This window comes from Mastigoproctus giganteus, chromosome 12 (assembly GCF_048544385.1).
Source record: "Mastigoproctus giganteus isolate SK-2022 chromosome 12, ASM4854438v1, whole genome shotgun sequence".
Lineage (NCBI taxonomy): Eukaryota > Metazoa > Arthropoda > Arachnida > Uropygi > Thelyphonidae > Mastigoproctus > Mastigoproctus giganteus.
In genome coordinates, this window is record NC_143586.1 from 47,257,404 (window position 1) to 47,283,550 (window position 26,147).

General features: G+C 34.0%; 1 protein-coding gene across 1 annotated transcript in view; it reads right to left on the reverse strand.

The window, feature by feature from the left end:
- LOC150077016 (WD repeat-containing protein 43) overlaps window positions 1-26,147 on the reverse strand; it is a 107,368-nt gene that overhangs the window by 78,984 nt on the left and 2,237 nt on the right. Inside the window, exons 2-4 of the mRNA XM_090386882.1 lie at window positions 16,742-16,873; window positions 12,994-13,115; window positions 6,947-7,061 (exon numbers count right to left, since the gene is read on the reverse strand). Coding sequence (XP_090243008.1) covers window positions 6,947-7,061; window positions 12,994-13,115; window positions 16,742-16,873 — 369 coding nt within the window. The remainder of the gene's footprint in view (window positions 1-6,946; window positions 7,062-12,993; window positions 13,116-16,741; window positions 16,874-26,147) is intronic.

Here is a 26,147-nt window from a genome sequence, read left to right on the forward strand (position 1 = left end):
CTAAGTATTCCATTTTTTTAAGCATGGTTACAGGAGGAAAAGAAAAATTAAGTATATCTTTTAATGAATTGCTTTTTAAGAAAAATATGTTTTAGAGAATCTTTCTTGGATGTGTATCTAGTAACAAAATTTCAAAGAAATTATTTACTGGGAGACACTAAAAGCAACTCTCAAAGAGAGCTCTTTGTGGTGGCCTTTGCATGCCAAGAAAAAAAAAAAAAAAGTGCCTGCAACTCAATTTTTTTTTTGAAAAACCTATTTTATAAAATCTTACTTGAATATGTATCTGATATGATTACAAAATTTCAAGAAAAAATTATCAGAAGGTATGTTATTCCAAACATTCTGAATGGCAGACAAAACATATCAGAGAGAATAACATAATTTAAGATAACATATTAAAACTTTTATCAAAATAACCATACATCAAGGTTATTTTATGACAGAAGTTCTTTTTAGCTCCAAGAGGCTAAAATTTTAAAAACTGGTTTTTTTTTCTTTTAAATTTTTATAACCTTCTGAAACTATTGGAAGTTGCACGGGAAGTTGCAAGAGATCATTTAGCTCTTTTTTTTTTTGCTCTGACTTCAATTGAAAACAATTCTTCTAATTATAAAGTAACTTGCAATACTTTCCAGGGTAATTTCTGCTATCACCCAGTTTCTCTTATTAAAAATTTGAAAATGTGCTACAAAACTGGCAATATGTTATATGCTTTTATGTATTGCCAGAAAGTTAAGATATAAAAACATATTACTTTACATTCTATTTACTTTTTAATAGCATAGACAGAAGGGTCAATAATTCTCAAAAGCTGTTAAAAAAGTGTCGTGCAAAAAAAAAAAAAAAAAAAAACTGAACAATGATAAAATGTTACAAAACACTTTATAAATTGATTATAACAATATTGCACTATTATTGTTAATGTGCTATATGACAAAGGAAAGTCATTTAACAATATTCATTGCCAACACTTATAAAAATGCATATAAAGAAAGAAGACAAACTATGGCTTAAGAACAAATGAATTCTAAAAAAGTGTAATCATACTTAATGACATTCATTCATTCCTTAAAGAAAGACAATCCCTTCGAGCATACTATCCTATTCTTTATGGTGCCATCATATTCATTTGAAATAATCAACAATATTTTTTATACTAACCTAAAAGAGCAAATACATCTACAAGAAGGAAAATTTTATACAATACACACACCACTAAATAACAAACTAGAAACTAATGGTTATTGCTATTTCCTCCTGACAATTTAAACAAATTGAAACTGTTGAGAACAAATGGCATAGCCACAATAGCATAATGATTTTTGTGCCTTAACACATACATGCATCCATTCAATGAACACTAAAAGGAATGGCACATGAAATGAACAGCTGAGCAATATCAGCACAATGGCATTACAACTGGGATTTTGCTTAGTGTCAATCGTACTGTCTAAAGAGCACTATAAAAGCTGTATACTTGGTTCACAGTTTCGTACTTTTTTGCTTATGCTGAAGTTATTTGATCTAGTTTAGTATTTTCCACAAGGAAAGGTAAAATTTTTTGAAGATCATACTTTAGAATTGTTCAGGTTGTGAAAAACAAACATTATCATCCTTAGTATGTGTTTACCAATAAAAACTTTATGTAAAAAGTGTTTTCCCATAAAATTTTACCCTAAAGGGTTGTTATTAATGGATCCACAGCCTGAAACATTATGAATGAAAACGAACAGGGTGGACGATACATTAAAGCTGATAACGCTGAATCAGCTCTTTATAATATGTCATCTGATACCAAAATAGAATTCTATTCAAGTGATGCAGTTCTGAATCTTGTTCAAATGCATTTGTTAATGTCAGAACACCACAAATGACAGATGTTGGCATTACTTGGAGTGATGATTCTTCATAGATGAAATCCATTTACTAAAAATGCAGTGTCCACTTGTTCCAGCATTCCAGAGAAGCACCCCACAGAATTTCCCCAAGGCACACATAAAGGACCCTTGCAAATATAAAAGGCAGCAAACATGTTAATAAAAAATGTTATATTTGTGTTAATACAATGAAAGCTATTTGTTATTAGCATTAGCAATAGTAGAGGCATTTGATGCAAGAAAGCAAGCTTATCCAGCATCAGCCAAAAAAAAAAATAAAAAATAATAAAAAATAAATAAAAAATAACCACTTCGCCCCTCTGTTCGTTCGAAATACCTGTGCAGCTGAGCCTTAAACTTATTTAGGCTATTAACTTCCACAAAAAGGGATGGAAGTCTGTTCCACCAACCAACCACCCGCTGGCTAAAGGCAAATTTTCTCACGTCTATCTTACATCTGTCCTTCCTCAATTTGAATTTATGCCCTCTCAGGTGATTATTCTGAGCAAGAGGAAGAATCCCATCAGCATTGAGCATGCTCAAACCATTTAAGGCTTTATACACCTCTATCAGATCACCTCGCTGGTGCCTAGTCTCCCGTAATTTGTAATTTGTTTTGTAATTTGCAAAACTTAAGCCTTTCTTCGTAAGAGCACCCCTTTGTTCCATTCACTAATCTTGTTGCCCTTCTCTGTACTCGTTCCAGCATCTCTACATCCTTCTGGAAATGAGGCCTCCAGACCTGTATACAGTACTCTAGGTGTGTCCTGACCATTGCCTTATACAAGGGAATAATCACCTCCTTATCCCTGCTAGAAAAATTCCTATATATCATCAACAATACACCATGAGCTACTCTTGCAGCCCATCTGCACTGCTCAGAAAACTTCATATCTGCCTGCACAACCACCCCCAAGTCCCTTTCATTCTCTACCACTGTCAGTGTAGTACCACAGAGTTGATACGTTGCTCTGGGGTTGCTGTTTCCCATGTGTAGTACTTTACATTTGTCAATGTTAAACTTCATTTGCCACCTCTCAGCCCATCTGCTCAACCTTTTCAGATTCTGTTGCAGTAGCATAGCGTCAGTAGTGCCCTTGACAACCCTGCCAACCTTCGTATCGTCTGCAAACTTGGACATTAAGCTTGATATACCATCATCAATATCATTTATAAATACAGAAAACAATAATGGACCCAATACTGAACCCTGAGGGACTCCAATAATAACATTAGTCCACGATGAGCAGTGTCCATTGATTACCAGTCTCTGTCTTCTCCCCCTTTATCCATAGCAGCAATCTGCCTCCAATGCCACACTGCTCCAATTTGTGCAGCAGTCTTCCATGTGCAACAGTATCAAAAGCCTTTCTAAGATCCAAATATATAATATCAAAGTTATTCCCTGCATCCAATCTTTTGTGACTACATAATAGTATCCAATCAAATTGGTCAGGCAAGACCTTCCCTTAACAAAACCATGCTGTGTCTGAGCTATAACTGAATTCTTGTCAAGATGATCCTGCAGTGCTTCTTTAACCAGTACTTCCATTAATTTTCCTGGAACAGAAGTTAAACTCACAGGTCTATAATTACTTGTGTCAGCCTTTGATCCTCCTTTGTGAATTGGGGTTACATTTGCACATCTCCAGTCTGTGGGTACCTCCCCTGAGTCCAAGGAAGCTCTCATAATTATGGCTAACAGATTGCTTACTTCCTTTGCTGCCTCCTTTAATATAACTGGATAGATCCCATCCACCCCAGGTGCCTTTCTTGTGTTTATCTTCAACAATTTCTCCTCCAATTTACTCTCATTTATTACAAGATCATCTAGCTCACTGCCAGTGTTTACTTCATCTATGGCATTGCCCTTCCTGAATAACTCCTCATGTGTGAATGTCGATGCAAAATATTCATTTAGTTTGTTAGCTACCTGAGCAGGATCATCAACAGTTGACCCATCGATATCAAGTGGACCAATCTGAATCATTCCCTTCCTACTAGAGTTTACATAAGTAAAGAACTCTGCTGTTTTTCTTTGCATCCCTTGCCAAAGATTTCTCGTAATCTGCCTTCGCCTGCCCAACCTCCTTTGTAACTTGGTTACAGATCAACTTGTATCTATCATAGGCTTCTGTGTCACGTGTTAATTTGCATGTATCCCATGCAATTTTCTTCTCTGCCATATGTCTCATTAGTTCATCTGACATCCACTTAGGCCTAAACCTTGAAAAATATTTTTTAGTTGGTATGTAAAGCCTAGTAGCTTCCAAGATAAGTTCTTTGAATGCTTCCCATTTTGAATTTGCTGTTGGTAACATCATCAGTTGGTCCCACTGTATAGAATTTAAATACAGTCTCAGTCCATCGTAGTCGCCTTTATGAAAGTAATAACCCTTCCCTTTACCCCTAATGGTAGTTACCTCTTTGGTTAAATCCCATTTCAGCACACTGTGATCACTGCCACCTAGTGGTTCGTTTACCTGCAGATTCTTAATGCATGAAGAATCACTACTGATAATCAAATTGAGAGTATTACTCCATCTAGTTGCCTCCCGAACATGCTGATGTAGAAAACAATCATCCAATAAATCCACAAAAGCCTTGCTAGTGTGTGAGTGACCTGCCCCCAAATTCCAGTCAATATCTGGGAAATTAAAATCCCCCATTATAAGACTCTCTGATTTACTGGCCCACTCTATTTCCTTGTACAGTTTCTTATTATACTCATCAGAGTCATTAGGCCTATTGCACACTCCTACTCTCAATTTTGATCTCCCAATGCTTATGTCACACGAAACTGACTCGACATGCACTGTCCGGCAATGTCGACTGGCTTCACTTCCTTGGATTTTATGTATTTCATAACTAATAGCATAACCCCTCCTCCCTTCCTATCCTGTCTATCCTTTCTGTAGAAATTGTACTCCCCAAATTCCAGTTCTGCATTCGCATTCCTTATATCTGTGTGACACCACGTCTCTGAAATCCCCACAATATCTGCCTTTGATGTTTTGAGCAATACCTCAAATTCATCAAACTTATTTACTAAACTCCTAGCATTGGTGTACACGCAAGTATACATGCATCTGTTTCTATTCTTAGCTACCCTAACACAACCCATGTGTTTACTTGTACCCCAATGATTCCCAGCAGTCTCTGAAATATCCTGCATCTTATTTTCCAGGCTGCGGCTCATTCCAATAGAAGCAGTGCAAGAATCACTTTCACCTCTGCCAGTGGCTACTCTTAATCTATTAGTCCTTGTATCCCCCCAATCTAGCAGTTTTCCAACCCACCTAACACTGCCTCGATAGCATCAGCAAACATTCTTGCACCCTTTCTATTTAAGTGTATCCCATCCCTGTAGAAGCAGTCTCTCCTGTTAACAAGTACAGACCAGGCTGAAAAAAAATTCTATCCCTTGAGCCTTGCACAGTCTTTCCAGGGCCGAATTGATCGACAGGGCTCTCATCATATACTCCCTCCTATCGTGTCTGGGCAGAATTGCAGACACTTTCAAATTCAACCCTAATTTACGGCTTTTTTTCAACAGTGACCTGTACTTGTTAAGTAATTCCTCCGGTCTCCTACTCTTAATATCATTAGTGCCAACGTGTACAACTATATCACCTTTTGTGCCCTTAAAAGATGATATCCGCTCTACAACGTCATCAACCTTTGCCCCTGGCAGACATACCATGGTCCTGTTCCACCTATCCTTTTTACAAAGCATGTTTCCCGTTTCCCTGACAATAGAGTCACCAACAACTACTAGTTCCTTTGGGATAAGCAGGATCAGCAAAATACCTTGGACCCAATAACAGATTTCTTACTTTATCTGAAAGTAACTGATATCCAGTTAATAACTATACTGAATTTGATGATAATAAATTAGTGTGCCTTTTCTGACAGAAAATTAAAACTTTGACAAATGAATTATGTATCAAATAAATTAAATGACAAAAAAGTCATGTCAAATTGGCCAGTGTGCAGATATCAGAAAAGTTATCTGCCCAGTGAAAAATCCAATCTATCAGAAAACTCAATCTCCTAGATGTGTAGCAAGTTTGGTTTCCTAGTAATAATAATAATAAAAATAATAAATAAAAAAAACTACCTGTCTCATCAACACAACTTGTAAATTTTGAATAAACTCAGCAAATTTCCTTACCCCACACTAAAACTGACAAAACAGATATCTGGGCAGATTCAGAAAGATAAAAATAATCTGTTTCATCAATAAATAAAATATACACAAACATTACAATGGTTTTTCACCTCACACTTAGTGCAGACTAAATAATGTCCACACTAAATTGCAATAGGAGGTGTAGGAATTTTACACACGCACGTGTGTGTGTGTGTGTGTGTGTGTGTGTGTGTGTGTGTGTGTGTGTGTGTGTGTGTACAGGGTGTCCCATAAGTCCAGCATCATAGGGTTAATGTATATTTTTACAGATCATGATGTATCTGAGCAAGGAAGAACGGATCCAAATAATTCTACACATAGGAAATTGAAGTCAAAGCGAAGACGCTGTTGAATTTAACAGATTGCATCCAGACCATGAGCCAATAATGCACAGCTGTGTTAGCAGACTTGTTGCAAAGTTTAGGGAAACAGGATCCATACAATATAAACCACACAGTGGACCTTAGAGGAGATCAACTGATGATGATGATGATGATACGGCAACTGCTATCCTTGCTCATTTTAATAGAAGTCCCGAAAAGTCTCTTCGCTGATTATTCAATGAAACACGAGTGTGTCAAAAAGTAGAATCCATTGCATTCTTAAGACTCACAAATGGCATCCATATAAACTTCAGCTCCTACAGAAATTAAGCGAAGATGATCTCAACCGATGGATGGAATTTTGTGAATGGGCTTTGCAACAATATAGCTGGAATGCCAATCCACGTATTTTTTCCCCCGTGATGCTGGACTTATGGGACACCCTGTGTGTGTGTGTGTGTGCGTGTGTGTGTGTGTGTGTGTGTGTGTGTGTGTGTAAAAAGAGATGTGTATAAAGAGAGAGAGAGAAAAAAATGATAAAATTTATTCACCTTTATTTCAGTTTTTGTTTCCAAATTCCACCACCTTATTGAATAACTTGCAGATAAAAGGTTTTTTCTATCTATTAAACACAGAGAATGTACACTTTTTCCAGCTTTCCATTTACTGAAAAGAAAAGAAAAAAAAAAGAAAAAAGTACAGTGTAGTGTTTTTTTTTTTTTTTTTTTTTTTGTCCAAGTCTTATATACAAAATATGCACATACGATTACTTTTATGTTGTTCACATTCACAGTACTACATCAAATCAAATCAAAAATATATCTCCCTGATCACAGAAGTTAGGGGATTGGCAGACTCTCATGAACACCAAATACTGATATTTAAAGTACAGCCAGGCCTCGCATAACGCAAGTCTGATTAATGCGTTTTTCAGTTACCACTGTTTGAAAAAAAATTATACCACTTTTCACTTTACACAATGCAAATTTCCAGTTAATGCGATCTTTTATTTTATGCAATAGTTGAAAAAGATTTTAATCGTGTGTTAAGCTTACCGTGAGTTAGACGGGTAATAAACAAACGTCTGCCTGATGCCCGCCTGTGTGTTCCATCAACCATCGGAAAAAGACGCGTTAATTGTTTGTCTCCCGCTAATAAAGTTAATTCACACTTGCATTAAAAATTCAAATTTTTAAATGAACCAGATGAAAATGTTACTGTGAAGGAGATAACGGTAAAAGAACTAAATGAAATCTTTCATATCGCAGAGATCCTCAAACAAAAGGTGGTGAGTTTCTCTGCGATATTTATTTTGCCAGGGCCCAGAGAAGATTGTTGTCAGCTATCGGAAATTGATTGATGAAAAGAGAAAGTCAACACTGTTCATCAATAAATAAAATATTTCTGCAACAGTCATTTCTTCATTGTGTATTTTATGTCTCAGAAGTTACCAAACTTTCTCGGTTCACGGCACACTTAATGTCTCAGTAATTTTTTCAAGGCACACCCAGACCAAAAGAAATACCTAACAGTTCCGTTTAGTAGTTAGGTCCAAACAACTTAATAAGAAATGTTGAAACTGTGAACTACCTCGAGCTAGTAGTTTGCGCGGTGTCCAATAGATGTCGAGTATCGCTGTGTTTCCCTCGAAAATTTAAAATATTCCACAGCGCACAGTTTGGGAACCGCTGTTTTATGAAACAAACATTTAATTCCATAATTATTTTCATTATCTTTTACATTGTATACAGTTAAAAAGTTATTTAAAAGGTATTTTTAAAATTCTTTATGGACAGTCCAGAAGGTCAAGGACCAATTATAAATTTTTCCTATTGATTATTATATTCGATTAATACATTTCCGTTTTGCGCGATGCGCTCGCGGGACGAATTAATCACGTTAATTGAGGCCAGCCTGTAATACTTAAACAAAATATGAAGAATCGATAACAAGTTACATGTATAACTTATAGTACTAAAATATACACACACACACACATATATAAATTTGGATAACTGGTAAATATTTAACTTACCAATCATCCAAAGACATTTTAAACATGCAACTTTAATGTAATTTTAAGCTATACTAGAATTTGATATGAGGCATAGTTGATATGTAACACTGTATTTACATGCACCAAGGAAATGTGAAAATTGCTTCAGATAAAATTAGTATTGGTATTAGCAAAACAGTGCATGGAATCAAGCTTTGTGTAGCATTGCAAAATAAACAAACTATAAAAATAAAACAAATCTAGAGTAAATACATGTAAAAGCATCTGGAATTTTTCTTTTCATTTAATGACTAATGAATTTACCTTCTTGGTGATGATATTCAATTAAAACAATATTTGTAACTTTAGGTAAACTCAGAGATAAACAATCTTCTCTAAAAAGCAACAAGCCTAAGATCTGTCACTGTCACAGAAGGGACAATACTGACCCCAGGCAGCAAAGACAGAAAAACATAATGCACATGTTGGCATTATTCCCTCAAATTATTTCAATACTTGCACCAAAATAGTATCCCGCTTCTTTACTGAAATGATGCCTCTTGAAATCCTCACCCCTCTCTCCTTTCCTTTCTCACTCACTCTTCACAAGAATACTTGCTCTAAATACCTTTCCTGGTTATTACATGTACAGGTAGTTCTTGACTTTATGAGTTAATTCGTTCCTGGCACATGCTCGTAGCCTGTGCCAGGCTACGAGCATGTGCTTTAAAACGTAGCCTGTAAATTAAAACGTAGCCTGTAAAATCAAGCAAATTATAATAATAAAGAAATTATTTACGACTTACAAATTTTAAAGAATGTTTATTCTTCATCATCGACTAAATGCACACTCGTCGATCACTTATTATTGGCTCGGTACTCGTTGGTTCATTGCACAAGGAGTAGTCTTCTTCAGAAATACTTCAAGAAGCGTTTGTTTCCAAGATAATCTTCTATTTTCTTTATAAATTTCAATAGATGCACGAGCATTTTTTAACGGAACGCACAAATTGCAACTAAAACGATTTGCGCAGAGTAATAAGTTTACGAAGCTTATATATATAAAAAAAAAAGGAATGAAGAGACGATTCTGAAAATTTATTTATGTTCTTTATAAGATATAAGATTTCAGTAAAGGGGAAACATATTTCACCATAATAATGCAAAAAACCACACAATTCCAGCAATCAGTATTTTCACAAATGCAATAACATCAAGTTTACTACATGTTTATAATTGCTTGCAGTAACAGAAAAGCCCAATGAACTGGAAAGTGCAAATTGTTTTTACTGTTTTATGGTTGTGACCTCCAGAAATGTGCTTTAGAAAAATGTCACAAAGGCGTTCAAAATTGGTTCTTATAACAGAACATATGATAATGATAAAAGTGTAGTGCATTTTAATGATTTGAATTAGTAACTAATACAATTTGCGCTAAAAACGACCTTTTAGAGAGTTATATAGAGAAAATTTCAACTTCCGAGGTCATGGAACAAATTACCAAAAAACAATGTGTTATTGGGTTCACATTATGATATTTTCACAATATGATGATGTCTCTGGAACGGATTAATATTGTAAAGCTGGGTACACTGTATTGTATAGCTACGCACATGGTTTGAAATGCGGTATTTATGAATGTTTAACATTCATTTTTTTTGCGATTAATGATCATATTTTCGATTTTGTTGATACTTGATCCTTTGGGAAAAAAAAAAACCACTTCTAAAGCGAGAACTGCCTGTATATGATATTTATATGGATTCTAGCCTATACTGGGGAAGGAGGAGGGGGCTTTGGAGGATGGTTGAATCTGTGGATGATGCCACTGACCTTGGATATGATATGCTTCAGGTATCTATTCATTTTGGCAATAGAGGTTCTAGACAACTTTTAGAAACTCTGAAAGCTCCCAAAACAAAAGTGCTAAGAGCTCCAATTTTCAGTGGAATATGAGAAGCAAGATCTACAGTGAAGTATTACTCCAGTGGAATTTTTGGTAGACTGTCTGCATGCTGTTGAAGGTCTGGAAAGCTTGATGTCAAGAAATGTTACGATTCCTTGGTTCTTTAATTCAATTGAATTTGATATTTGGAAGTAACTTGTTCAATGTGTTGTGGAAGTCACTCTTCTTCACTTCCAAAACATGCATTAGTTTCATACAACCAGAGAATTGTCCATATAAAAGACAAAAAATGTTTTGGAAAAAAGATTGTAGCCGAAATACTGGGGCTGAGGGGATCCAAGTGCACAATTACTGGTATATAACTTCTTGTCTGTTTCATTTACACTGTTAGAACTAATATAAAATATCTTCCAAAGGTATGTTTAAATTTTCTGAATATTGTAATGAATTTAATTTATGCAAATATGTTATAAAGTAGATCAATGTTATATCAAATATTAGAGTTAATGATACCGAAAAACCAAAGATATAATCATAAACAGAGGTTATATGAAAGAATTCTTCAAACAGGCCTCTGAGGTTGGGTATATTCATACTGTGGATTTTAGTGTTTTGCACCAACCTTACGTAAAAATAAAAACACAAAGGAAACTGGACTTTTGATAACTGTGTTTATAATAAATTATAATAACCTGTATTTACAATAAATTTAACTTTACGATAAACTATACATATAAAATATTAAAATCTGCTACATTAAGAACAATAAAATGCATTAAAATATACTAAGTTAAAAGCGATAAAAAACCATAGCTTTCAAAGGCTCCAGCCTTCTTCTTCAGCGGTATTTTCTTATTCTGCCGTACATCTTTAAATATCAGCAGGTTCATGGTACTCATCATGTGTTTCATTCTCACGCGTTCCGTTCTCTTGCGTTGTGGAACCGGAAGTGGCTCGAGCGGGAGTCATACAGAACCGTTCATCCCTTCTGAGGATAGTGGCCTCAAAGAGGGGATGAATCCGCGTACCTCTATCTCTATTAATGTTGATTGTAGAACAGATCCGCAAACTCTCGAGCCACTTACGGTCCCAGAACTTATGCGCCCGATCGGTGATGATAGCATCGTCCGGGGAGATCTGGTGCTGCTTCTCCCAAAAATGTTCGGCCACGGCGGATTTGCCATACTCCGCATTTCTTATTGCCTTAGTGTGTTCCCCCAGACGATCTTTGAGACGGCGTTTTGTTTCCCCTACATAACATTCCCCACAATCCGGGCATCTAATGCTATATACGACCCCACTTGTGTTCTCTTTTTGAATGGGGTCCTTAACCTGAGACACGATTGTGTGCAGCCTCCGCCCCGGAAGCTGCACACAACGTGTCTGGTACTTTCTTAGTATTCTAGCTATGTGATCAGTCAGACCCGGATAATAGGGAATGTATGCAGTGGATGTTGGTGTAAAAGACTCGCCTCTCCTCTGATTTCCTTTAACATATTTATCTATAATCCTCTGGGGGTAACCACATTTTGCAAGATCCGTCGTGACCCGTTCATACTCTAACTTCCTATCATCGGAGGTACTGCAATGTGATTTTGCTCTATCAACTAATGTTCTTATCACACTGTTCCTATGATGGTTGGTCTGAGCTGAACTGTAGTGCGAATACTGCCCTTTACACATGGATTTCCTATATACCTTAGTCTTTAGCTGTCGGTCTTCCCTACAGACCAACACATCTAGGAACGGCAAAACTCCTCCTTCTTCTGCCTCCTTATTATAATTTATTATAAACACAGTTATCAAAAGTCCAGTTTCCTTTGTGTTTTTATTTTTACATAAGGTTGGTGCAAAACACTAAAATCCACAGTATAGTTATATGAAAGAAATTAAATTTGTAAGATTTGTAAATTTTTAAGTATCTATAAAAATTAATTCATAATCAAAATTGTAAAATATCTCTGAATGTTAAAAGTCAGAGATTTTTAACATTCAGAGATCTTGATCGACAGATCAAGATTTGGATTGATAATTCAATCCAAATCTTGATTTGAATATAGAATTTGGAATGGAAACATGGTAGCAGGCCAATTTTAAATTTTGTTGCTGGGTAGAAAGATATCTACCGTCTGCTTTGTGAATTAAAATTTGAATATTAAAATTAGAGCTATTACATGGCACTAAAACCAGGAAGCATAAAATCAAAATCAAATTAAGGGTTGATCAAATTAAGGGTAATAACATGATATTACATGGCACTAAAACCAGGAAGCATAAAATCAAATTAAGGGTGAAAAAAAAGTTATAGACCGGACTCTACAAAGTTTTTCTTTACTCTGAGAGTTGTTCATTACTGGAATAAGTTAATTTTCATGGGTTATGCTATCAAAATGGGGAAGTCCAGAGGCAAGTTGGGCTGGTACTTTTTTTTTTTTTTTTTTTTTTGGCTGGCACAGCTTTTGCCATACCAGCCACAAAAAAAAACATGTTTCCTTGCACTATATAGATAATATTTCTTCACATATGCTTTTTGTCTACTGTAGAATAATTAATAATATCATAAGATCTTATTCAATATTAATTAACATCATGTGAAATAAGATACACATATGGCTTGATCTAATCATTAGCACAAATTGATTCATATAAAAACTTTCATAACCTATACAGTTAAGTTAGATCATGAAATTACTTACTATTTTACTTTCCCTAATCTAAGATCCCAGTGTACAATATGCCTGTCATTTGAACAACTAAAAAGACAGAAATAATCAGTACTCCAACAAATATCATTGACAGTGTCAGCATGTCCTCCACTCTGAAAATATTCCAATAAATATTTTAATTGTGTAAGCAGTCATATGCATAAACATAATTTAATAAAGCAATCATATATGATATTTATGTCTTAATTAATACAAGATATATATTCACTTGTTCACTGGCACTTAGTGCATACAGTGTGAGTAAGGTTTCTGATAATCATTTAGGTTTCACTTTGAAACTAAATTGTGGGGGGAAAAAACAGGTGGAGCCTCTATTAAATGCAACTTTTGTGATAGTGCCTTGTTGACATAATTAATTGGGTACCATTCTAAACCATTTGACCAGCTACCTTTTGTATAAGTACCACAAGATGCTAAATCCTCTTTGTACATTATACACTTGAAGTGTTTAGACAATTTTTGTGAAAAAACATTCATTTAGGAAATTAAAAGCATGTGGTCACAACTTTATCTTTAATGGCAGTTATGATCCATCTCAGAATACCTCTGTCCGATTTATTTTACTATGAAGCTGACACCTCCCTCTCATAATTTTTCAAGGCAATTGTTATAACTGATGAGAGATGTTTCTAATGTGCCATGACTTGGTGTTCCAACTCATTCCATGGAACATGAGAGATTAAACTTGAGCAAGGCTTCAATATTTAAGCTATACCAGAATCTAGCAGGGTTTACATATCAAAAACAGTTGCATTTTTTATTATTGGTATAATAAAAGCACAACTTTGTGTTAAGGGACTACAAAATAATTTATTAATTTGGAATTCAAGTTAAATTTATTATACACAAAACTTGAATTCCAAATTAATAAATCATTTTAATTAATACTCCAAATTAATAAATCATAAAGAATAGATACATGATTTGGACTGAAAATCCCATTTTCAGAAACACATTTTTGTGTAATATTTTCAGCCTACACACAAATATAAAGTATGTATATTCACAACCCGGCAAAGCAGATAACAGTGCTTACTATCATCGTCACTTACTAAGGAAAAATTCTTTCCACACTTAGAATATACATTACCTATTAAAGAGATTCTATAGACTAATGAGTTACATTACACACTGACCTTTATGCTAGAGTTAAATTGGTGTTCATTATATTGCTGCTCTATGTCTGCAATACATGCAATATTTAACAATTTCCCTTGTAGTCTGAGGTCTGTAAAGAATGATTGTTGAAACAATGTAATCATCCTCTGCAGGGATCAACTGCTCTTCACTGCCAATCAGATTATTTCTTAATTGCTGTATTTCCTAATTCATCCTCTTTTCACAATGACTACAGTTGACTGAAAGTTCAGACAAACTTCTCTAACACATAACGACAAAGAAATGATTAGCGTGACATCTGGGTCACTGACACTGTACTGTAATCTACACTGGCTACCGCTGATATCTCTGGTGCTCCGATGACACTTTTATAGATGCTCTTACTCTGCATATGGCCAGTAAGATCTAGTTCATTGATGCTGGAGAATACAATCTAGTTATACTAATTTTGTGTTTTATCCCATGACTGACGTTATCATTAAAGTCATCGTAATCAAAGATGCTTCAAATTAATTCTGCTGGAAAATAGCCACAATGTGGGGTTAGTTGCAAATACTTAGATGATTTCTTCTCTAATGGAATCTGTCACACAGCTATTCTCACCCTCATCTTGGTTGGCATTATGGCAATGCCAAATGGAATAGCCTGCATGATTTCTATTCCTTGGCTAGATTACTGTTTCAAATCTAATGTAATACAGCTTGGATTCTGTCATTGAAAATATTCTTGTAGGGATTGCTTATTTCTCATTCCATCTTAAACTCATCTTTAAACCATGGTTTTCAAAAAAATGTGCTAAGGCACATGGTACATTTAGTCACTTTATTATGAGTTCAACCGTACCCATAAAAATCAGCCATGGAATGATAAACTTAATGTATGATAATTTTTACAGGTAGGCTTATTTCTCTTTTTTATAAATTGGAGTAGTCTCTTTTTAGTCTTTTCAGTCCTATGGAATTGTTTCAGAAGCATAAATAATGTAATGCCTTTAATACTTCACTGTCGTACAATCACTGTCCTTCTACACTAAGTGCAAAAAGTCTGGAGACGAGTTTAATCGAGACAGAAAAGACTCATGGCTTTCTCTCCCCAAGGGCCGACATGGTCAGTTTTGGTGGGAGCTGATGGATGACAATTCCAGTTTTTTGTGCAACAAGCTAGATGAAAACAGTTCTTAAAGTCAAATGGCTTTTCATCCAGATGAATGCAAAACCACCCGATGCACATATGCATCAAGTAGCAAAGAACACGTTAAAAAAAAAAAAAAAAATTACAAAACAATTCCCTCTAAATGTTTGTCCAGTTTCTCCTTAAATTTATTTAACCTATCAACTTCCACAACAACAGATGGAAGTTTGTTCCAGCAGTTAAAGTTTAATATACTAGAGTGCTTTAAAGTTTAATAATGTTATTAATATTTATTCATTTTCAGTTATATGTGCTCCTGACAGCCTTGTGGGCTAGCAAGATAGTTAAAAATATATTTGACTGAAAATATTATGTTTCATTCCATCAACATAAAGGCATATTACGTAAATACTGCATGCAACTTTGAAAATAATGTTTATTAATTTAAATACATATTAATATTTATAATACTTCATAAAAATACTTCTCAGTTAATTCAATTAATTTAAAACATTATATTCCAGCATATCAACTTCCAGCTGATACGACTTTAAAATTTGTGTTTAATCATACATGCCAACTTTTGACTTTCCAAAAGTTGGAAATTAGGTATATGTAGGCAAGAGGAAAATGAGAGATTTTCTGGCCAAAACAGACAAAGAAATAATTTTTTAAAAAAGCATTAGTTCTTACCAAAAAAAATAAAAATAAATAAATAAAATAATAATTTTAAGAGCTGAGAGGAGGTTAATGGTAAGTCTATTATTTAAGTCTCACTAATAGTAGTAGTGGCATGTGATGCAAGAAAGCAAGTGTATGAGTTATGCAGCATCAGCCAAAAAAAAAAAAAAAATTACAAAACAATTCCCTCTAAATGTTTGTCCAGTTTCTCCTTAAATTTATTTAACCTATCAACTTTCACAACAACAGATGGAAGTTTGTTCCAGCAATTAACCACCCACTGGCTAAAGGCAAATTTCCGCACATCTATTCCTGTCTCATGCCTCCACAACTGCTGTATAGGCCTTTGTGGCAATAGATTAGTGGTTGAATGAAAGATCCTCATCCCATATGCTGTGGTGCTTTAGTTGTTACAACATTCAGGAAAACTTCTTTGATTCTCTTAAGATGTAACCAGCCAAGTAATACAAACATGCACAAGTAAAAAAAATAATAAAATAAAAAAAATAAAGTTTCTACAGGTTTTCTCTGAAAAGAGCAGAAAAAAAAAAAAAAAAAAAAAAAGAAAGAAAGAAAGAAAATTTTTCTCTGAAAAATATATGAATCTAGCTGTAATATCAGCAATCCTTCTATTTCTATGATTTATTAACAAATCACTTAGAATTATTAGCAACAATATTTAATCAATCATGAAATCAATTAAACAACTTACACATTAACCAACAACTTAAACAATTAACCAACAATTAAACAACAACTTAAACAATCAATCAATTAAACAACTTACCAACTGTGTATGAACATCTCCTTTTGCAACACTATATAAAAGAATGTTTCCCACTGTTGTTCCTAATGCAACAAGTTTTAGGTCAGCTAACTCTTCTATCATTCGATGTTTTTTCTTCTTTTTTGGCGATCTCTATAGAAAAATGCCATATACATTACAAAGGTTAAACTTATAGATTCTGCAAATGAAACAATTTCCCAGAGTTAAATATAGAACTATTATTTTAATATGCAATAGCTTAACTACTACCAGAATGCTGTTCTTAAGAATCAACATATTGATTACTTAGCTTTAAATTGCTTTCATATATACTAGATTGACTTTATTAAATACACATGCATATTATATCATTGCCCATGTATATTAATGTAACTTATTCTCACCATAACTTTCTACTTTAAAAAGAAATGAACTGCTTTCTGCATCTTTCAAACAGGCAAAATGTATCTGACTACATAACTGTTAAACACAACATAAATGCTTAAATATGCATTTATGTTGGCAGCCATTTATTACAAAATATAATAATTTTTCTCCCATAAATTTATATAAAAAATATATATTTTTATAGATTACAAATTTAATCATTCATTTGCTAATATTAACCTTACTGCAACAAAGAGGAAAAAAAAACTTTGGCGGCACACCCTCCTATTATATTATCATATAATATGGAAGGTGCAGAAAACACTCAAATAATTTTCAATTTATAAACTACTTCTGGGGAAATGCACAGTGTTTATAAGTCAGAAGATCAAAGCAGGTTATCAATTTTAACCAGAAAAAAAAAAAAAAACTGATAACCTGCTTCGATTCTTACAAAAAATGCTCTATCGCATCCCAACCTTTTTTCGGATATGGGTCATTTTTGAAATTAGAAGCCACAAACCAAAAAAAACATTAACTGTTTGCTGCCACCTATATTTGAGAGAGTGCATTCAATGTTCCATAATTTTCAGAATGTGTTGAGAAAAATTGTAAATAATGGTTGTAAAGTAAAAGTCCAAAATTTGTAGTCTATATAGCTAAAAGTAAACTTAGTTTTGTGTTTGTTTGTTTTTTTTTATGTGAACCCCAAACACGAGAGGTATTAGAACCTATAGTACTTAGTACCGTGCTTGGGTTGGAGGTTGAGAAGATGAAAGAAGATATTTGTTGACATTGGACTTGAACTTCGGTAGATTGTAATTTTCAGGAAATACGTATGAAGGAAGGTTGTTCCAGAAAACGGCAGTTGAATGAATAAATGAGGAAGATGAAAAGTTGGTTCTGTGGGTTTGAAGTTGGACAGTAAATGGATGTTGGCTGGTGGCGGCACGGGTTTGGACTGTTTTGAAAGAGAGGGCGGGAATTATAGAAGCCAGTTCAGAAGAACAGTGCCCATGGAAGTATCTGTAGAAGAGGCATGCAGCAGAAACAGCACGTCTATGAGAAAGCAAGTGGAGAGACTCTGTTAGAGATGAATCATTAATTAACCTAACTGCCCTATTCTGAATGGAATCAAGAAGCCTGAGAGAGATTTTGGGGACACCACCCCAGATGTGGGAACAGTATTCCATAGCAGGGCGGATTTGCGATTTATACAGAGTGAGCAGCTGTTTGGAAGAAAAGTTACGCTGAGAGCGAAAGAGAAAACCAAGTTTTTTAGATGCAGAGGAAGGAATATTTGTAATGTGCTTGCCAAGAGAGATTAGAAGTCAAGGTAATCCCCAAAAGAGATATATCATTTTGCCTAGAAATCGGAGTGTCACTAAAGATAAGCATAGGAGCAGAAGAATCCTTTTTGCGAGATATAAGACAAGACTGAGTTTTAGAAGGGTTGAAATCAACTAAGTTGTCTTTGCCCCACTGCAGAATTACCTGAAGATCGGCATTTAAGGAATTGGTAGCAGATTTTCGAGAAGTTGGAGCTGATTGAGCAGGACAAGGTTTCTCAAAATGGAAAGTTGAATGCAATGTGCTATCATCAGCAAAACTATGGATAGGATTTCCAGTCAATGGAAGAAGGTCATTGATATACAAAAGGAATAGAGTGGGGGGAAACAACTGAACCTTGGGGAACACCGGCATTAGTGGAGAAGTTAGAAGACAGAGAGCCATCTACCATCATCCTCAGTGAGCGATCAGAGAGAAAACTGGATAACCAATTACTAAAAACAGTTGGCAAACCATAAGATGGAAGCTTGTTTAGAAGACCTTTATGCCAAACACGATCAAAAGCCTTTGAGATGTCAAGAGCAACTACTTGTGTTTCACCGAACCTTTCCATTGAATTAGTCCATAAATGGGTAACATAAGCCAGAATATCACCAGTGGATCGACACTGACGGAATCCATACTGGCGATCGTTGATCAGATGGAAGGTTTCTAGGTAGTTTAAGAGTTGGCGGTTAATTGATTTCTCCATTACTTTAGAGAGAGTAGAAGTAATTGCAACGGGATGATAATTGGATGGGAGGGATTTGTCACCCTTTTTAGGAACTGGCTGGATATGAGTAAATTTCCAAGCGCAGAAGGAAAAACACCTTTCGAATAAGAAAGGGAAAAGAGGCGGCAAAGAATAGGAGTAAGTTCAGGAGCACAGGTTTTGAGAACAAGTGGAGAAATACCATCAGGACCTGGAGCTTTCTTAGCATCAAGATTCATCAAAATCCTTCTGATATCCTTTTGACGGAAGACAACAGGAGGCATTGAATGCAGCGTGTTGGGAATGGTGGGAGGTGTTTTACCAAGATCAGAAATACATGAGCTGGAAGAAAAATGGGATGCTAGCAGGTCAGCTTTATCCTTGGCTGACGTGACAACAGAACCATCTGGTTTGGACAGAGGTGGGAGCAGAGATGGGCAAAAGTTGCAGCCAATAGCTTTGGCAAGAGACCAGAATGCTCGGCTACCATTAGGGCAAGAAGCAAGTTTTCTAACCTAGCTTGTTCAAACTCTAGTTTGGACTGATTAATAACTGCTTTACAATTGTTGCGAGCTTTGGTGTAGGCAGAAAGTGAAACTGATGAATTAGAAGCAAGCCAAAATTGTTAAGCGATAAATCAGAACAAAACTCAATTTTATCGAAAAAAGTTTATTCTATGTACATAAACTTCAACACAAGCAAAAAAAATAAATAAATAAAAATGGATATCAAGCTCTAAACAAAACAAATTGTTGATGTTAATAGCTCAGAGCTCAATCAGTGGGGTTGACAGCATCAAGCAGTTAATTTCATGCTGCTGCTTTCCTTTACTTTTATACCACTCATATATCGACTGCTTAAGGTCATGAGTGTGGTTTGTAAATTGTATTAGTTACCAATTTAAATCATTAAAATGCACTACACTTTCATCGTTATCACATGTTATAAGAATCAATTTTGAACGCCTTTGTGATATTTTTCTAAAGCACCTTTCTGGAGATCACGACTATAAAACAATTTGCACTTTCCAGTTTATTGGACTTTTCTGTTAGTGCATCTAATTGTAAATGGGTAGTAAACTCGATTTTCTTGCATTTGCGAAAATACCAATAGCTGGAATTGTGTGGTTTTTAACGTTATTATGGTGAAATGTGTTTCCCCCTTTACTGAAATCTTCAATCATATCAAAAACATAAATAAATTTTCAGAATCTTCTCTTCATTCCTTTTTTTTAAAGCTTCATAAACTTATTACTCCACACAAATCATGTAAATTGCAATTTGTGTGTGCCGTTAAAAAATGCTTAAGCATGCAATCATGAAATTTATAATTAAAAGAGAAGATTATCTTGGAAACAAACGCCTCTTAACATTCCTGAAGAAGGCGACTCCTTGTGCAACAAACCAATGAGTGCCAAGCCAATAATGAGTGATCAAAGAGTGCACATTTAGTAGATGATTATTATTATTATTTTTTTTTATGAAGAATAAACATTCTTTAACATTTTTAAGTCGTAAATAATTTCTCTATTATTATAATTTGCTTGATTTTACAGGCTATGTTTTCATTTCTTTCGATAAATCAATCATTGTTTAAACAAACTAATTTCATTGTTGAGAACGTAACCCGTATTTTTAACCTTATGTCTATGGGAAATAAATTCCCGTTTTACGAGCGCCCACAAAGAACGAATTAACTCGTAAAGTCGAGAACTGCCTGTACTAGTAATGTACTTATATTAAGCATGCATAGTATATACTTAACCTGGGTGACAACATACTGGCAAATTCATTTTACAAGTTTCAAAATTTTAGCATAATATTATTTGAGTGCTTTGCTTTGAACAGAAATGATGATCTCTAATAAAATAATTTTTAATGAATGAGTAACAAAATAAAATTATATTCAAAAGAAGTTACATTTGTGTACAATTCCATACTTAGTTTTAGCATTCTATTTAAACTTAAGGCTAATTCTAACACTGACTGATTATACAAAAAACTGGAGCTAAGACTAAAAAGAGTTTTAAACTGTGTTTAAAAAAACAAAAAAGGTAGCCAAAATGAAGAGCAGCTATTTATTATTTCACCTGCTGAACAACCAAACAGAGGTTTGTTAAAATATTAAAAACAAATGACAATGCAAAATTAATAATCAACAGTTTATTACTTGCAAGATTTAGAAAATAATTTACAAAAGGATTTAAAATATAATCTAGAAATCTCATAAAAAGCATTTTTGTGATAGTACAGAATCTATAACATTTGAATACTATTATTATTTAAAGTTTAAAAAATGCATAAATTAAAATATGTAAATTACTGATAATTCAAACCAAATTCATCATGCACTTTAATTGATATAGTCCATTATTCATTTATTTGGCTTTAGAGTAACAGCTCCAAGTGGTTTAAAGATTTACTGCCTTTTTTGGTTAAAGGTTTGTAATCTTGCCTTTTTTGAGCAATTGTGATAATGCAAAGAGAATTTTTTTGAATAAATTTAAAGAAACATGTGTTACATATGTGTAACATTTAGATTTACAGAAGGACAAAGTGTATGTGTTAAAGATAACTGCTACAAAAATGTTATGTTTGGAACAAAAATGAACAGCTGCCAGAATGTTTGGGGATTGAAAACACAAATAACTGAATGCCTATATTAAACTATTAGTAATCCAAGACTTGATTAAGGAACAGAACACTGTTCCAATTCAATTTGAGCACTGTATATGGACACAATGGATATCTGGAAATCAATGTACAAATGGGCCCAGCAGGAAATGGATGCATAATAGAGAGTGTGATATTTTTAATATGGTAAAGAACACACTATGTGAAATAATGATCTGCATCTGTGAACAGATGGCATCAACAGAAGCATGGCAGTGATTAAAGAAATGTGACAAAACATTAAGATCTGAAACATCACTGGTTTTTATATTCCAGAAATTCAAATGTGAATTTGTTAAAATATACGGTATAAGTGTTAATGTAATGCAGCATGCTGTATCTGTAAGAGGTACCAAACATTATGTTTCTGTCCTTATCTACAAAGACAACTAAAAGTTCAAAAGACTGAACTGTCAAGGTACAACTACTCATGAAATCATTAAATGTTGAGTTTCAATATTATATACCAGCACACTGTCCTCAAACAACTATCCAATCACTACAGATCAATTCACATGGACTCAATTTAGAGACTCTTGTACAACACATCAGAGGTGCCTTCTTGGTTCACATCCCTTGTGGCAATAAGACATGAGTGCATTGTTGCCGCTAAAGCAAAATATAACTCCATAACTCAGAAGCACCCAATGTTTTCACTTACCATAAAATGTTCAAGACTGTCAATTCCACCAAAAATTAACATGCCCATGATGTTTTGGGGTTGCAAAAAAGTATCCTGTTTGTAGACTTCTTTCCAATAGGGAAAATAATCAATGTTGCCAATTCCTACCTTGTAATGGGTAAATTAGGGATGCCATTTGTGCAATAAGACAAGTATTGTAGCCAAATGTGTAATCTTTCTCTATAACGATGTCATATCACATATGTCATGCAAACAGAATTTTGTTCAAGCAGGAAGGGTAGAAGGTTTTAGTCCATCTACCACCACACACAGTTCCCCACCCAGCCTTCTATCAGTTTGATCTTCCAAAACATCTGCCGAAGAAAAGTTGGCGATTGATAATGATGTCATACAAGCAGTTGCTTTACTGTGTCATCGCAATGAGTATCCATGATTTGTTCAATGGCAGGATGAGTGCAGAAACTAGGAATGATTATGCAGAAAAATATTACACTGTCTCTTACTGTATCCAAACATAGATAAATGGAAAAACTTTGAAAAAAACATCTGAGATTTGAATGGAGTGCAGTGAATCAGGATTATTAGACAGCCTGTTCTGTGCTTATTTATGCTTTGGACTAGTTTGCTCTGTTATCCATTGAGGGCATTGTTTGTTTATTTGGATCCCCCCCTTTTCCTGTTTGTAGTGCAAGTTATGTTTTTATTTTTATTTTTTATTTGTTAAGTAAGATATTCATTATGAAATTTATGAAGACAGATGGCTATTGTTTACCCCTTCAGCAGTAAGTTCCCTGAACATGTCTGTAACCAAAACAGCAAGTTTTCCACTGGTGACAAACTCTGTGGAATGAGTTAGATGAAATTTTGAAAATTCATAAAAATAAAAGCTTTGCACATAAAAATTTTTAAATATTAATTTGTTCTTCTTTTAACTTGGTTGCCAATATCAGGGTGAAACTATTGTCAAAAATCAAAATCAGAATTTTTTTAAATTGTAAAATTTCATAAAAAAAAAAAAAAACTTGTTACTTCTTTCTTCACATAGTATTATTTTTTTACATCTATATTACTTTATTCAATTTCATCAACCTCTGGACCTGAATTCCAAAGAATTTTAGCTTTTTTTAAGCCAAAATAAGACGATAATGATTTACAGATTCAATCTCTTCCTCCAATTTTAAAATATATATTTAAATAGCCATCTATTATAAACTGCATCTATGACTACTTGGAAACACAGATAAAAGATGGCAGCACTTACTAGAAGATTAAGGCAATTTGTACATAACTTGAAAAAAAAAAAAAAAAAACATACTTGAAACTTTAAAATATGTACACACACCAGCACTGGGCCAAAAAAAAAAAAAAAAACGTGTGTATATCCTGTATGCACGAAAGTGACTGCATTAATGTCATTTAGGAAGTGACGCAATTTGCATCATTTCAATTGGTTTTGCTTCAGTCCGAAAATGTAATAGGTGCCACCAAAGATGTTTTCACATCAAAAATGTCTATATATGTACGCCTCCAAAAAAAGGTTAATAGTTCTGTGAATAGCAATTTTGCATATAGATGTGGAGAGATTTTTTCATTATTTAATCCTAGAGTAAGCACATCAGGAAAAACAGTCAAGCAGATGCATGGTTTACTTTGTTCGCCATTCAAGTCTTTTTGGAATAAACACTAAAAATAATTTAAAGATATACGCTCTGTAATGCTGTCATTTCAACATTATAAGAGATACGATTGTAAGCAATATTTCTTAATTTAAATGTGATAGTGCATCAACCATGACAACCAAGCTTTAGTGTTTGTAAGTCAACGAGAAGAGTCACTGTTCTGATATTGGGTTTGTGGCATATCAGCAACAAAGACCATACTGCATCACTGTATATTACGTCAAGGAGAGCTGCTAACAAAGTTTAGCATACAGGAACACAAGTGAGTGTACAATGTACTTTGCACACCATTATATATCTTTTTGAAAAAAAAAAGAAAGAATAAAAGCAATTTGAAATAAATTCAATTGTCTGTTCTTGATTACTTTAATAAAATTAGTCGGAACGAAATCCTAATTTTTTTATCCATAATTCTAACACAGTAAATCTAGCAGACAAAGTCGAAATACAGTAGACTGCCATTTATCTGGGGTGGGTGGAAATAAATTTGCCTGGATAATCAAAATACCAAATAATCAGCAAATTAAAAGAAAACCCTACGTGACAAAAATGTAAATTTATTTAGATAAGTACTGTATTCTTATTCAATAACGTATACTACAAAGTGAAAAGATTAGACATAAAATTCATTACACACATAATTTTTTTTGAAAAAAGAAAAACAGCTAAGTTTGTTTTTTTCCTTGGTTCACATTCGTGTGAATCGTACCATGAAAATTTCAAAAAATCATCTTACCAGTGATGCAGTCTCCGTGTTCTTGATAGTCTGGTAGAAATATATTAAAATTGACATTTTAGTATCCTTTTCACGTGTATTATTGAACTGAAGTTTTTGTTCACCATAAGGAACAATCCTTTTCCATTTTAAAATGGATGTACACAGACTCAAAAAAAAAAAAAAAAATAATAATAATAATAATAATAAAAAAAAGAATGTTACAATTAACTGTAAAGCGTTAAAACTAAAGGATTAGTGAAATATGACTAGAGTAAGTTCATAGGCAGTAAGTAAAGGCATGAATGCAGTTTCTGAGAAATGCAAGGGTCTTGTTTATGGTAACATTACAAAATGTAAACAAAAAACAACCTTAACAGATTCCGGATATTTCTTTTTTGTCATCTAAGGAAATCTCTTTGCAAACTTGGAGACTTGACTTCCACTTCCACTGGCTGTAGAGTCTCCTGTTAAACTCCCCAACCAGATAATAGTCTACTGCAGTAGCATACAAGCTTATGTATAATTGAATTGAGTTGCATAGCAAAAAACAAACATAAGCTCACCAACACTAATTGTGATGTTATGTTTGTTATTTGGTTTTTAGGAGCATTAGCAACTAAGGCCATAATTTCTCCGGGATATGCAGTGGTCATTCCCTGACGTTTCCTTATCCTCTGTATTTGGTGGTGACGGGCTCAAACCCCGGTCTAATCAAGAAGCGTGTGCTACGCACTGCTGCTCCTTCCCACCTGGCTATGGAGGCGCCGACTAATTGTGGGAGGTAAGTTGTTGACCCATTATTTACTCTACCATTTCTGGAAGCCAACACATAATCAATTGTGTATTAATCTGCATATATTGAAACATGGAAGAGCAAACTTTGAAGGTTGGTTAGAAATAAATAAATAAATAAATATATATATATATATATATATATATATATATATTTTTTTTTTTTTTTTTTTTGTTGACCACAATGCTTTGTTATTCAAAGAAATATTTTAATATGAGGATTCGTGGTAAAGCTAGCAATCAAAAGCGGTCCACACAGTAGTGTGTTATACCTTTCAGAGGCCAAAGACAAAATGGAATTTGGGGGGGCCCATCTAAAGAAAAAACTAATAAAGAACATTTCCAATTTCATTTTATTGTGACAACAAAAACAAATTATAAAATTTCATCAAAATCAGTAAAACCATTTTTGAAAAAGAAAACAATTTTCAAATTAACCTTTAAGTAAAGTTCATTGACTGTGGCAGGTAAAAAGTTCAGTTTCCGATAAAAATA